The sequence below is a fragment of the Mustelus asterias genome, chromosome 7 (assembly GCF_964213995.1).
Source record: "Mustelus asterias chromosome 7, sMusAst1.hap1.1, whole genome shotgun sequence".
Lineage (NCBI taxonomy): Eukaryota > Metazoa > Chordata > Chondrichthyes > Carcharhiniformes > Triakidae > Mustelus > Mustelus asterias.
Window position 1 is genome coordinate 114,139,491 of NC_135807.1, and position 13,546 is coordinate 114,153,036.

General features: G+C 43.6%; 1 protein-coding gene across 3 annotated transcripts in view; it reads left to right on the forward strand.

Moving 5' to 3' along the window:
• Positions 1–8,150: 8,150 nt before the first annotated feature.
• Positions 8,151–13,546, forward strand: part of fbxo15 (F-box protein 15) — a 50,720-nt gene continuing 45,324 nt past the window's right edge. For 2 of the 3 annotated variants that reach the window (XM_078217142.1, XM_078217143.1), the window contains exon 1: positions 8,151–8,409. In XM_078217142.1, the coding sequence (XP_078073268.1) occupies positions 8,333–8,409 (77 nt within the window). In that variant the 5' untranslated portion in view covers positions 8,151–8,332. The remainder of the gene's footprint in view (positions 8,410–13,546) is intronic. The other variant, XM_078217141.1, reaches the window with a different exon arrangement.

The following is a 13,546-nucleotide window of genomic DNA, read 5'->3' on the forward strand; positions in this document are numbered from 1 at the left end:
TGGAAATGTTGAACACGGGAAACTAAGGTCAGTCTCAAACATGAGAAGAGCGAAGTGGGAAGCTGTCCTCCTACCTCCAAGCAAATCCATAATAATAATAAGGGACACAGGGAATAACCCAGCAGAAGGAATTTTAGGCACAGGAGAGCCACACAATTGTGGGGATATAGATATGGATGTAGGAGAGGGTAGGATAAAGGATGTACCTTTAACAACAGCTGAGGAGACCCTTTTTGTAGATGGTTCACGCAAATATGTGGAAGGATCACCCCGGACAGGGTGGGCAGTAGTAAATGACAAATTAGAGACAGTAAGGTCAGGAAGGATTAACGGAAGTCTATCCACGCAAGTGGCAGAACTAGTGGCACTCGCACAGGCACTAGAGTTATATCTAAAGGCAAAACGGTAAACATCTATACAGATAGTCGATATGCGTTCGGAGTCATACATGACTATATGACAGCATGGGATAGAAGAGGGTTTATAACCACGGGAGGAACTCCTATTAAACACCAACAAAGAATTGAAGCATTGTTGAGAGCTAGCGAGAAACCTCGAGAAGCCGCAGTAATCAAAATTAAAGCGCACCAGAAAGAACCCAGGAAAAGATAACCCAGACTGGTTAAATTTCAAAGGGAACCAAGCCGCAGATAGAGCAGCACAGTTAGCCTTAGGACAGGAGACAGTTGGCGAGCTGCCAATAGCAGCAACAGAACAGACAAGAGGTGAAATAGATATTCGGGACTTATATGAGGATACCTCGAAAGAGGAAAAGGAGAAGTGGGAAGCCCAGGGAGCAGTCAAAGGGACTGATAACGATTGGAGACGGGAAGATAAGGTAATAGCACCAGAGCACATACAAAACACCCTATTGGAACTCCACCATGGACTCTCACATGTGGGTAGAGAGGCCATGATAACTAGTATAGGAATGGAATGGTGGTGGAAAGGAATTGGAAGAGACATAGCCCGACACTGTCACCGATGCGTGACGTGCGCGCAACACGACCCTGGTTGACCCATAAAAATTAAAATGGGACATCAGCCGAGACCAAAGGGACCCTGGGAACATCTGCAAATAGATTTCACAGGGCCACTAGCACAATCCCATGGCAAAACGTATTGTCTGGTTATTATAGACCAGTTCACCAGGTGGGTAGGAGCGTTCCCGACTACAAATTGTACTGCTACTACGGGGGCTAGGATATTGGCAGAAGAGGTAATCCCTAGATGGGGAGTACCCCTAAAAATCGATTCGGACCAAGGGACGCACTTCACTGGAAAGGTGGTAAAAACAGTATGCCAATTAATGGGGATAAAACAAAAATTCCACATCCCTTACCACCCACAGAGTTCTGGAATGGTGGAACGTATGCATAGAACATTTAAGAATGCACTGGCTAAAGCCATACAAACATCTGGAAAAATGCAGACAGACGTATTGCCCACTATACTAATGAGGCTAAGAACTACCACAAACCGGACAACCGGATTAACCCCTTATGGACTAATGACAGGACAGGTGATGCAATTACCAGAAAGCATCATTACAGTTGGGACCGATGTAGGTCCACTAAAAGATAAAATCAGAAGATATGTTTTGGAACTAAGCGCCCAACTAAAAGGGATGCGCAAATTGGTAAAAGATAATCAGGAAAAAAGAGACGCAGAGAGAGAGCGAGCTTGAAATGCTCCCTGACGTCCCAACAGCGGGAAGTCGCATCCTAGTGAAAACATTACCTGACAAACCAGGGTTTGCACCAAAATGGAATGGGCCATATAAAGTTATAATTGGTGGAGACACCTGTGCCTGTGTAGACATAAGAGGGAAAGGTATATGGAAACATTGGACACAGCTGAAATTACACAAAGAAATGAATGAATGAATGAACTGACCGGATTGCTTTCCTCAACACAGGCAAAGACTGCAAGCAAGAGCAACTGGCACGTTCGGGTTGATAGATAGATATAACTTTTGAAAATTGTATAACTTACAGTATTAGGATTGATACTTGCTCGTTGCGGATATGTATGAAATCGCGTATGCAACTGTATTACTTTGCGTTGTCGCGACTGTAAATTTGACTGGATTGGAGGATAACCTATTTTACAAAGCTCAAATACACTTACACGGGAATCGAACTGTATGTTACCCGTTAGCACAATCGGTAGAAGCCCTATTTGTAGCCACCCCTGGGTGGACCCCTCAAGACCTATATACAGTCGATACATCAGACGCACCCTGTAAGGGACAAATTGGCAAATATAAAAGAGGTATACAGGGGAGATGTGTGGAACTTGTAAATCCCACAGATCCTGTGTGCAGGGGGGCTCCAACAGGTAGGAGGAAGAGCTTGTTCAGATACTGCAAGCTATCCGCTTTGTTTTACGGGGCAGGGATGGGGATGTGCCTATGCCTTGGTCCCCAAGAATGATTCCGGTGTACAGACGCAGTGTGTCCATCAACATTGTCGGGTTAATAAGGGTCAGTTCATTTGCACCTTTGATGAACAGAAATGCCTGAATGTAACCGCGGGAAGACAGCTCATTTGTGGACAATGTAATGGGACTCATGTAAGCTCAGCCAAATGGACATACCCATTTGATACTTACCAGGTGGTGGGATCAAACGGGGAGTCATGTAAACCGATTTAAAATGGTCAATCCACCTAACCTGCACATCTTTGGACTGTGGGAGGAAACTGGAGCACCTGGAGAAAACACACGCAGACACAGGGAGAATGTACAAACTCCACACCGTCAGTTACCCAAGGTTGAAATTGAATCCAGGTCCCTGACACTGTGAAGCAGCAGTGCTAACCACTGTTCCGCTCTTGGGGATGTACTCAAATTAGTAGAATGTGACAAACAGTATCTCTCAGGATAAATCTGATGAGGTCACATGACACCAGGTTATAGTCCAACAGGTTTATTTGAAATCACAAGCTTTTGGAGCGCTGCTCCTTCATCAGGTGAAGGCAGGATAAATCTAAACTTCTTTTCTTCAAAGAAATTGTTGAGCCTAAGTAAATTCAAAATATCAAAACTGAGAATTGATAGATCTTTGTTAAGAAAGAGTATTAAGGGTTACAGAACAAAAATGGGGAAATAGATTTAAGATACAGATCAGCCATAAATATTCTAATTGCATGGTGGAACATACTCAAGGAGCTGAATGGTCTACCTCTGTTCCTATGATGTTGCCCATGAAAAGTTCAATTGTAGTTGCTAGAATCACATTGGAATTGAGTGCATCACCTTTGATTTCAAAATAACTCAAGAAAGCTCCAAAATGAAACTTCACACTGAATTGGAGCCCAAACTAATCCAAGAAGATAAGGGAGGAGAATTCGGACAAAAAGCCTGAAATGTTAATTTTCCTTCTCTCGCTCTCCACAGATGCTGCTTGACCTGTTATGTATTTCTATCACTTTATGTCACTATTTCAGATTTCCAGCATTCACAGTACTTTAGTGTAGTGTTGCTGTGGGAGAGAGATGAGGCCTCTTAAAAGTGCCATTGACTGGGAATCAGCAGGCTCAGTGTTGGAGCCCTTGCTGTTTTTTTTGAAGATTATTTATTAGTCACAAGCAAGGCTTACATTAACACTGCAGTGAAGTTACTGTGAAATTCCCCTAGTCGCCACAGTCCGGCGCCTGTTCGGGTCAATGCTCCTAACCAGCACGTCTTTCAGAAAGTGGGAGGAAACCGGAGCACCCAGAGGAAATCCACACAGACACGGGGAGAACGTGCAAACTCAACACAGACAGTGATCCAAGCTGGGAATCGAACCCAGATCCTTGGCGCTGTGAAGCAGCAGTGCTAACTACTGTGCTCCCATGCTGTATATATTTTATATCTTAATGATTTGGACTTAAATATGGGAAGCACAACCAGAAAATTTGAAGCTGACACGAAAATTGGTGAACTTAATTTGGAGAAATGTAAGATAATGCAAAGTTAGGGAATACACAATAAATGGGGAGAGGGGCGGGGGGGATATTGAGAGGGGTGGAGAAAGTGAGAGACCTTGGAGTGTATGTCCACAGGTCCCTGAAGGTGGCAGGACAGGCAGATGAGGTGGTAAAGAAAGTATATGGAATGTTTTCCTTTGTTGAATGAGATACAGAATACAAAATCAGGGATGTAATGCTGGAACTGTATAAAACACTGGTTAGGCCACAGCTGCAATTTTTTGTACAGTTCTGGTCACCACATTTCATGGGCATAATTGCTCTGGAGAGAGATTTACAAAATATTCCCTGGGCTAGAAATTTGCAGCTATGAGGAAAGATTGGATAGGCTAGGGTTATTTTCCTTCGAACAGAGTAGCTTGAGGGATGACTTAATTGAGATTACAAGGCCGAGATAGACAGGGAATTTTCCCCTCGTGGAGAGATCAATTAACAGGGGGTGCAGATTTAACATGATTGATAGAAGGATTAGAGGGGACTTGAGGAAGGGCGTCTTCACGCAGAGAGTGGTGGACGCAGAAATGCCCAGCCTAGAACCTGGATCTGCACCTGAAGTGTTGTAACCTGCAGGGCTACAAACCCAGGTGCTGGAAGGTAGGATGAGAAATTACAGCTATTTTTTCTTTTTTTTGGCCAGTGCAGACGTGATGGGCTGGTTGGCCTCTTTCTGTGTCATGACTTTTCCATGATTCTATAGCCTGGGAGAAGGGGTGCACCCAGTACACAGCATCGGGGCCGAGGTGTTGTAAATGGAGGTTCTTGTCATCTAAATTGTGCAGCCTTCAGAATTGAAAGACCAGCTTTTAAAAAAAAAGAGTTGTTGTGCTACTGCTTCTGACCTTCGTGGTTCCATTTTACTTTAAAACAAGTCAACCACTAAGCTGCCTAAAGGTCAAATAGAGTATAGCAGTGATGGAAGGAGCAGCATTCATAGGAAAGACAGAGCTGCTTCTCCAATGGCAGGTCCTACTTCTACATGTGCACCGACTGACCTCCAGTGTTCTTCAGTATCTATCAGTGAATATAGATGATTTTGTTTTTGAAAATCTATTATATTGGGATTTATGCATTCAACCCATGGGTAAAACAGGTTTAGAGAAGGTGGATGTGCTTTATATATTGTAATGCATTGGGGCGGGGAGAGAGAACCAGAAGAAGGGTTGGAATAAAGCCACTATCTATAATCTCATAGGCTATGGCATACTAGAGGTGCACAAAGGTTAATATGGAAATGTCTGTATGGATGACAGGCAATGCAGCAAAGATTTCTTGGGCTCTCAGATTATGCAAGTATCCTTTGGGGGAGAGTAGGTAAAACAGCTGGAATTGAAACTGTTTCAGGTTTCAATGGAAACTGGAAATCAGACAATTGAATTTTTGTGCTTAAAAATACTTTGAAATAAACCTAATATTCTTGAGGGACCAGCGCCAAGAGAGATCCACAGAACAGCGCGTTTCCGTTGGCGTATGTGATTGTTTTGTACACCTATCATAAATCATTAGGGTTCTCAGCAACATCAAATTCACAGGTTCAAAAGGTTAAGAGATTTTATTTTTCTCTTTTTAGCTAAGATTTATGTAACAAAACAGAGGCACTGTTCCCCTGCTCAAAATAGATATATTAAATTTAATAGCACAGTCATTCCTAACGGCCTCTTTTTAAGTTGCAAAATTTTAATCTGGCCATATTTGCCAGATTAACATTTACAAGAGCTTCTGTTCTACAATATAAATTGAATATTAATTTATTTGGGGAAGTTAAAATAATGCACCCTGCAATAGCAAAAAAGAATGTTGCTGTATTAATAATAATGGTACTCATTAGAAATGTTTTTAATTGTATTTTTAATTCTTTTGGCTTTTCTGACAAGCCATTTCTAACAGTCTTGTTTCTTAGAACTTTTGAGTTTATATAAAAACCACACACAGCCATGAAATCAGAAAATGCTTGAACAGATCTGCAGGTTTGAGTGTACTACTGATGGAATTCTTTCAAAGCTCTCATACTATCTTCCCTTGAAGTTGCTGAGACCTGTCAAATGTAATCTACTGGGGAACCCAATGAAACATGACTGCATTCAGGTGATCAAGTTAGTCAATCACAGGTTCTCTTTCTCCAAATCCAATTTTTTTTGGATTTGATTTATTGTCACATGTAGTAACATATAGTGAAAAGATTTGTTTCTTGCACGCTGTACAGACAAAACATACCGTTCATAGAGAAGGAAACGAGAGAGTGCAGAATGTAGTGTTACAGTCATAGCTAGGGGGTAGAGAAAGATCAGCTTAATGCAAGGTAAGTCCATTCAAAAGTTTGACAGCAGCAAGGAAGAAGATGTCCTCGAGTCGGTTGGTATGTGACCTCAGACTTTTGTATCTTTTTCCCGAAGGAAGGAGGTGGAAGAGAGAATGTCCAGGATGCATGGGTCCTTAATTATGCTGGCTGCTTTACTGAGGTAGCGGGAAGTGTAGACAGAGTCGATGGATGGGAGGCTGGTTTGCATGATGGATTGGGCTACATTCATGACCTTTTGTAGTTCCTTGTGGTCTTGTGCAGAGCAGGAGCCATACCAAGCTGTGATACAATCAGAAAGAATGCTTTCTATGGTGCATCTGTAAAATCTTACCACACCTCCAGAGACAGAATCTATGATTGGAGGAGCAGCAGAGGCTGGAGAAAAGGAACGAGAGATTGTAGGAGCTGTGACCACTGGATGATTTGTTACAATTTGTTATGGAGTCAGGGAGGAGGAAATGAAAGGAGGGAGTCTGCGCCAATAACAAAGCCATTAGCAGGCCAGGGGAAGTCATCACTCAGCTTGAGCTTGCTCTTCCATTTAATAAGATTATATCTAATCCCTTAACTCCACTTTTCTGCTTGATCCCCATGCCCTTTAATTCTCTTAGAGCCCAACTGAGGAGCAACATATATATGTGAAAAAGGATGGGGTCATGGATACGTCCTTGGGGGTTCCAAGAGTAACGATCCAGAAGTGAGAAAAGCTATTGCAGGTGATTTCCTGGCAATGACTGAATAGATAAGTGTAATCCCACCAAACTGGACTACAGGGGGGGGGGGGGGTGGGGTGGGGCTGGGGCTGTTGGTGTGGCCGACCGTATCCAAGGCTGCAAGCAGATGGAGAAGTTCAAGGAGGATATTTTACCTTTGTTACAATCATATAATCAACTTTGATAGAGGATATTTTGCTACTGTGGCAGGGCCAAATACCTATTTGGAGGGATTCAAACATGGAGTTCTGGGAAAGATCTGCATGGATTTGAGAGGCAATAGCACACCCAAAGAGAGCAAAACAAGTTTGGGGATGGGGCAACAGGTTGTAAGGGCAAAGGCGTCAAGGGTGCAAAATTTGAGTGGGGTGATGGTGGCAAGTTTGAAGGGAATGAGGAACAATACCAGAGGAGAGGGAACCATTAACAACATTGACTCAGGAAGGGAAGTTCAGTGGTGAGCAATGTGGCAGGAATTTAAGGAGGTGGGACTCAAGGCCAACATGAGCTTGAAGGGCGTGGAAGCGAAATGAAAGAAATCAGAGAAAAACACAAGTTTGAGGAAGGCTGGTCTGGTGGGCTAAGGGAATGGAGAGAAGCGGCAGGCACAGCTGAACAGATTATCTCAATCTTAGTGATGAATAAGCCCATGTGCTCCTTGTATTAGTTAGTGATGCAGCTACTGACCTGGAACCAGCAACAAGGAAGCTCAATTGCAAGGGAACCTAGATTTTCAGCATCCACAGTACTTTGCATTCATTAACCCAGTGTGGAAGTCAGGTGTTCAGGAGCATCATGTGAAATGCCTCCAAGCACAGCAGACGCAGATCCAATTGGCTCTGAAGAGTCATATGGACTCGAAGCATGAATTCTGTTTCTCTCTCCACAGATGCTGCCAGACCTGTTGAGCTTTTCCAGCATTTTGTTTTTGTTTCAGAAGCATGAGGTTTCAAATAGGTAGTGCGAGCTTAAAAAGCTTCACCAGCTGAACATAGTTCTTTCTCAATTGACTACTGCCATGTGCCGCCATCTTGTTTACTAACAGGCGCCTGGCTCTGCCTCACACGTCACTCAGGTACAAGCCCCGCCCCTTGATTCTGATTTGTCCTGGCGTCAGTGTGGAATTTCCATTGGTGGATTACAGACGTCAGTCATGTTTGACCCCGCCTCCTATTGTTGGGTGGGAGTTGGTGACGGTTGGGAAGCCGCTTCCATCCGCATGCCCCACAATTTCTATAAAGTGCGGGCAGGTGGACATCTCCACTTCTCCCAGAGCAAACCCCGTGAACTAACTGCCAGGCCGTTTAAAACCGCCCCTCCCCCTTCCTCCGCGCGTCTGGCTAGTTTCCATGGCAACGGGTGTCGGTTGCGTGGCGTCGGGTAAGAGGGTGCGAGGCGGCCGGTCCGGACGGCTCCAGGCCGCGAGGTAAGGGTCAGGGAGGGGAAAATTAGTGACAGGTGTCCTGCCCAGCACATGGTGCGAAGTCAATGGCTCAGTCCAGCCTAGCACATGCTGCATGCACAGCCAGGGGCTTAGACAGTGTAGCTCAGCCCTGCCTAGTATATGCTGCACACTCTGGGGCTCAGTCAGTCCAGCCCTGCCCAGCACATGCTGCACAGTCAGAGGGGCTCAAATAGTGCGGGCCAGCCGTGCTCAGCACATACTGCACATTCAATGCCTCAGATAGCCCAGCGCAGCCCTTTCCTGTCCAGCATATGCTGGTCATGATGTGGAGATGCCAGCATTGGACTGGGGTAAATACAGTAAGAGTTTTAACAACACCAGGTTAAAGTCCAACAGGTTTATTTGGTAGCAAATGCCATTAGCTTTCGGAGCGCTGCTCCTTCGTCAGATGGAGTGGAAATCAGATGGAGTGGAAATGGATTTCCACTCCATCTAACGAAGGAGCAGCGCTCCGAAAGCTAATGGCATTTGCTACCAAATAAACCTGTTGGACTTTAACCTGGTGTTGTTAAAACTCTTACAGCATATGCTGCACAGTCAATAGCTCAGATAGTCCAGCCCAGCCAGCTCTGCCCTGCCCCCTTTTGTGTTCCACTTGCTGAGTTTGCACTGATGCCTGTAACATTACCCATTGAATATCATCCGCTATATTGGCAAGGGAGGGAAAAATGAGGGTTAAGCCACCTCTTTCCCCCCCCACCTCCCCCCAACCATTACAGGTCGTTAACCTTCCTTTCCACTTTTCAGAGGCTGCTCTACATTTCCACTATTTGCTGTTGATTTGGATTTTCTGCATTTGCAGTGGTTCCTTCTCACCGTGAATTTTCAAGCTGTGATCACTTGCAATCAACCCAAAACGATTTAGCTCCTCAGCCATTTACTTAAGTGTTTTTTAAAAACAATAACGGTGCGATGATACCATGGGCGGCAAGGTAGCACAGTGGTCAGCACTGCTGCCTCACAGCGCTAGGGACCCGGGTTCGATTCCCATCTTGGTTTGTGCTAAGTCTGCACACACTCCCCGTGTCTGCATGGGTTTCTTCCCACAGTCCGAAAGACGTGCTGGTTAGATGCATTGGCCATACTAAATTTTCCCTCCGTGTACCCGAACAGGCAGAGTGTGCCGACTGGGGGATGTTCACAGTAACTTCATTGCAGTGTTAATGTAAGCCTACTTGTGACATTAATAACTAAAGTTTAAACCCATTTTTGCTTTATTTTAATAGCATTAGAAACTTTTAAAGATTATGTCAAGTAGACTAAATAGTATGTATATTCCTTTGATTGCAATTATTTGGCATAAGATGTTGCATGCTCAAACTATAGTGAAGATTTTTTATATTAGGAAACAATAGTACTTCACATTTTGTTCAGTTATTCAATGATGTAATGTTTCAGTTTTGGACCAAAATGGAATCCAAGTTTGTCTTCAAGGTCCTTCCAGTTAGTTGAAGCAAAAGGTGATAAAATGAGACGTGCAAGTCTGATCACCATTGAGAGGTAAAAGAGATGAAGACTGGTTAGTGAAATTTATATATTCCTTATAAGTTTCTCTTTTCCCTCTAGTATGTTGAGTTCCAATGTGCGTTGGTTTTCCTCAATGTCAGTCACTTAGTAAAACTAGCTGCACTTATTGTACCGGGGGGTTCTGAATGGAAGCTTTGTAGCAGACCACTTATTCATTTTGATACAATTATTTTTGGTCTAGGATTTTTTTTGAGAGATGGCAGATGGAGTTTAATCCAGACAAATGTGAGGTAATGCATTTTGGAAGGTCTAATACAGATAGGAATTATACAGTAAATGGCAGAACCCTTAAGAGTATTGATAGGCAAAGGGATCTGGGTACACAGGTCACTGAAAGTGGCAATGCAGGTGGAGAAGGTAGTCAAGAAGGCATATGGCATGCTTGCCTTCATCGGCCGGGGCATAGAGTTTAAAAATTGGCAAGACATGTTGCAGCTTTATAGAACCTTAGGCCGCACTTGGAATATAGTGTTGAATTCTGGTCGCCACACTACCAGAAAGATGTGGAGGCTTTGGAGAGGGTACAGAAAAGATTTACCAGGATGTTGCCTGGTATGGAGGGCATTAGCTATGAGGAGAGGTTGGAGAAACTTGGTTTGTTCTCACTGGAACAATGGAGGTTGAGGGACGACCTGATAGAAGTCGATAAGATTATGAAAGGCATGGACAGAGTGGATAGTCAGAAGCTTTTTCCCAGGGTGGAAGAGTCAATTACTAGGGGGCACAGGTTTAAGGTGTGAGGGGCAACGTTTAAAGGAGATGTACGAAGCAGATTTTTTACACAGAGGGTGGTGGGTGCCTGGAACTCGTTGCCGGGGGAGGTAGTGGAAGCAGATACGATAGTGACTTTTAAGGGATGTCTTGACAAATACATGAATAGGATGGGAATAGAGGGATATGGTCCCCGGAAGGATAGGGGTTTTAGTTCAGTCGGGCAGCATGGTCGGTGCAGGCTTAGAGGGCCGAAGGGCCTGTTCCTGTGCTGTAATTTTCTTTGTTCTTGATCTACCATACCAAATTATTGCATACAGTGTAATAAAACTAGTGCAGCAATTGGTCTTTTTCAAAGTGCATCTATCGAAGCACTTTTAGAAGTTTTAGCATGCATTACCTTAACTAAATGCTTATTATTTAGAACAATGTAAAGGGGATTGTTTCACATCCCCATAGTCTCATTTATAATTATTACAAAGAGATCTTGCGTAATTTCTTGTTAACATTTTGTATTGTAGTAATAGAAGCACCTGGGAATTTTCTGTCAAACTCTCCTTTACGTCAAACATTCTGCACAATAGAAATTGTGGATTGCACTCCTTATCCATGGTTATCTGTGGTATCAAGAGTTTTACTAAACATACATGTTTAAGATTATAGAACAAAGAAAATTACAGGACAGGAACAGGCCCTTTGGCCCTCCAAGCCTGCACTGACTATGTTGCCCGACTTAACTAAAACCCCCTATGGTCCTTCCGGGGACCATAGCCCTCTATTCCCATCCTATTCATGTATTTGCCAATCCGCCCCTTAAAAGCCACTACTGTATCCGCTTCCACTACCTCCCCCGACAGCGAGTTCCAGGCACCAAATGTTCACTAAGTGCTTTTGTACGGACAACTGATCTCATCAGAACAACCACAAGGCTCCTTCCTCTAAAATGAAAATACCACTTTAAAAAAAGTGACACTAAATAAAATTAATAACAACCATTAAATTTGGATTGATGATAAATTCAGTTACAAAGTCGAGTATTTGTCCAACCAGCAGTCTCAACTCAATACCCCATTAAGTCCAGACTAAACACTAAATGTTGTATACAGCCAAATATCCACACAGGCCATTTATCTTGTTTTTCTTGCTTTTTTTTTTTCCGAGGGCTTGCTCTTGAGGTTTTGGGTGGAAAGTCCCATCCGCAGGCCCGTGTGAATGATGCCGATGGTGGCATGTCTGTTGAACCCGCTGCCCCTGTGGAAGGTTCCCTGTTACAGAAGTGATTGATGTGTTTTTTGAAGGTCTTCTCCCTGGTTTGCAGCCGATACGACACCACTCCTATTTATTTTGGGAATATTTCCCGGAATCCATGGAGAGCCATCGCTGAAGTCCCTCATGTGGACCGTATCTCCCGCCTTGAAGACTCTATCTGGTCTCTCACCATCGTGGCCCCTTTTCTGGGCTTCTTGTTTTAACACAATTTTGCCACCCAAATTTGGAGTTGTCAGGCTAAGCCTAGTCCGAAGGTGGGTTGGCCCATCAATAGCTCCGATGGGGCTATTTCCTTTGTCATATGCAGCATAGTCCTGAGTTAAAAAGAAAATATGCGAGCTTTGTTTCCAGGGAACCTGTGGTTTGATTCTTCATGCCACTTTCAAATGACTGGACCGCCCGCTCAGCCAGGCCATTTGAAGACAGGTGGGAGGGTGCCATGCGGATATGCCTCACTCTCACGAAGGTGTGAAACTCCCTGCTGGTAAATGGCATCCTGTTGTCTGTTATGAGAATCTCGAGTATGCCATGCGTACTGAAGGATTGACGGAGTTTCTCTATGGTATTATAAGATGTACTAGAGCCCATTTGATACATATCAATCCATATTTAATTGTAGCTGCATCATTAAGTTACACAGCCCTTTAAATACCATTTTAAAGAAAGGTATACAATACATAATTACAAAATTAAGGCAGAAATATTCCAGGGTTTCCATTCCGACAGTCCAAAGATTTCTTCCGCTCTTTTATTGTCTTGATGGGCCCACTCTGTTAATAGGCACTGCTATTAAAAGTTGAGATCCATTTATATAATAACACCTTGTGTCCTTTTCCTCCTGCCAAGTATGGATGGTATTAAAAACATAATGTAAGAAATAGGAGCAGGAGCACTGTGTGGAGTTCGCACATTCTCCCTATGTCTGCGTGGGTTTCTTCCGGGTGCTCCGGTTTTCTCCGACACTCCAAAGATGTGCAGGTTAGGTGGTTTGGCCATGCTAAGTTGCCCCTTAGTGCCAGGGGATTAGCAAGGTATATACATGGGGTTTAGAGGATAGGGCCTGGGTGGGATTGTTGTCGGTATGGATGCAATGGGCTGAATGGCCTCCTTCTGCACTGTAGGGATTCTGTGAGTATGTCATTTGATCCCTGAGCCTGCATAACTATTTTGTAACAAAATGACTGATCTACTTCAATTATACCTGTCCTCATTATCATCATATTCCTTAATTCACTTTGTATACAAAAATGTATCACTCACTGACTTGAGTATACTCAACAACTGAACATCCATAAATCTCTGCAGTAGAATATTCCAAAGTTTCATGACCCTCGGTGAAGAAACTTCTCACCTCAATCCTGAATGACTGTCTCATTCTGAGATTGTGACCTCTAGTACAATACTCACCAGGCAAGGAAAACATCCTCCCAGCGTCTACTCAATCAAACCCCTTCAGAATTTTGTATGTTTAATGAAATCCACTCATTTTTTTCAAATTGCAGGGAATATAGGGTCTTGTTTATTCAATCTGTACTCAGATGACAATCCAGTCATTCTAAGAATCAGTCTAATGAACCTTGTTGTTGCACTT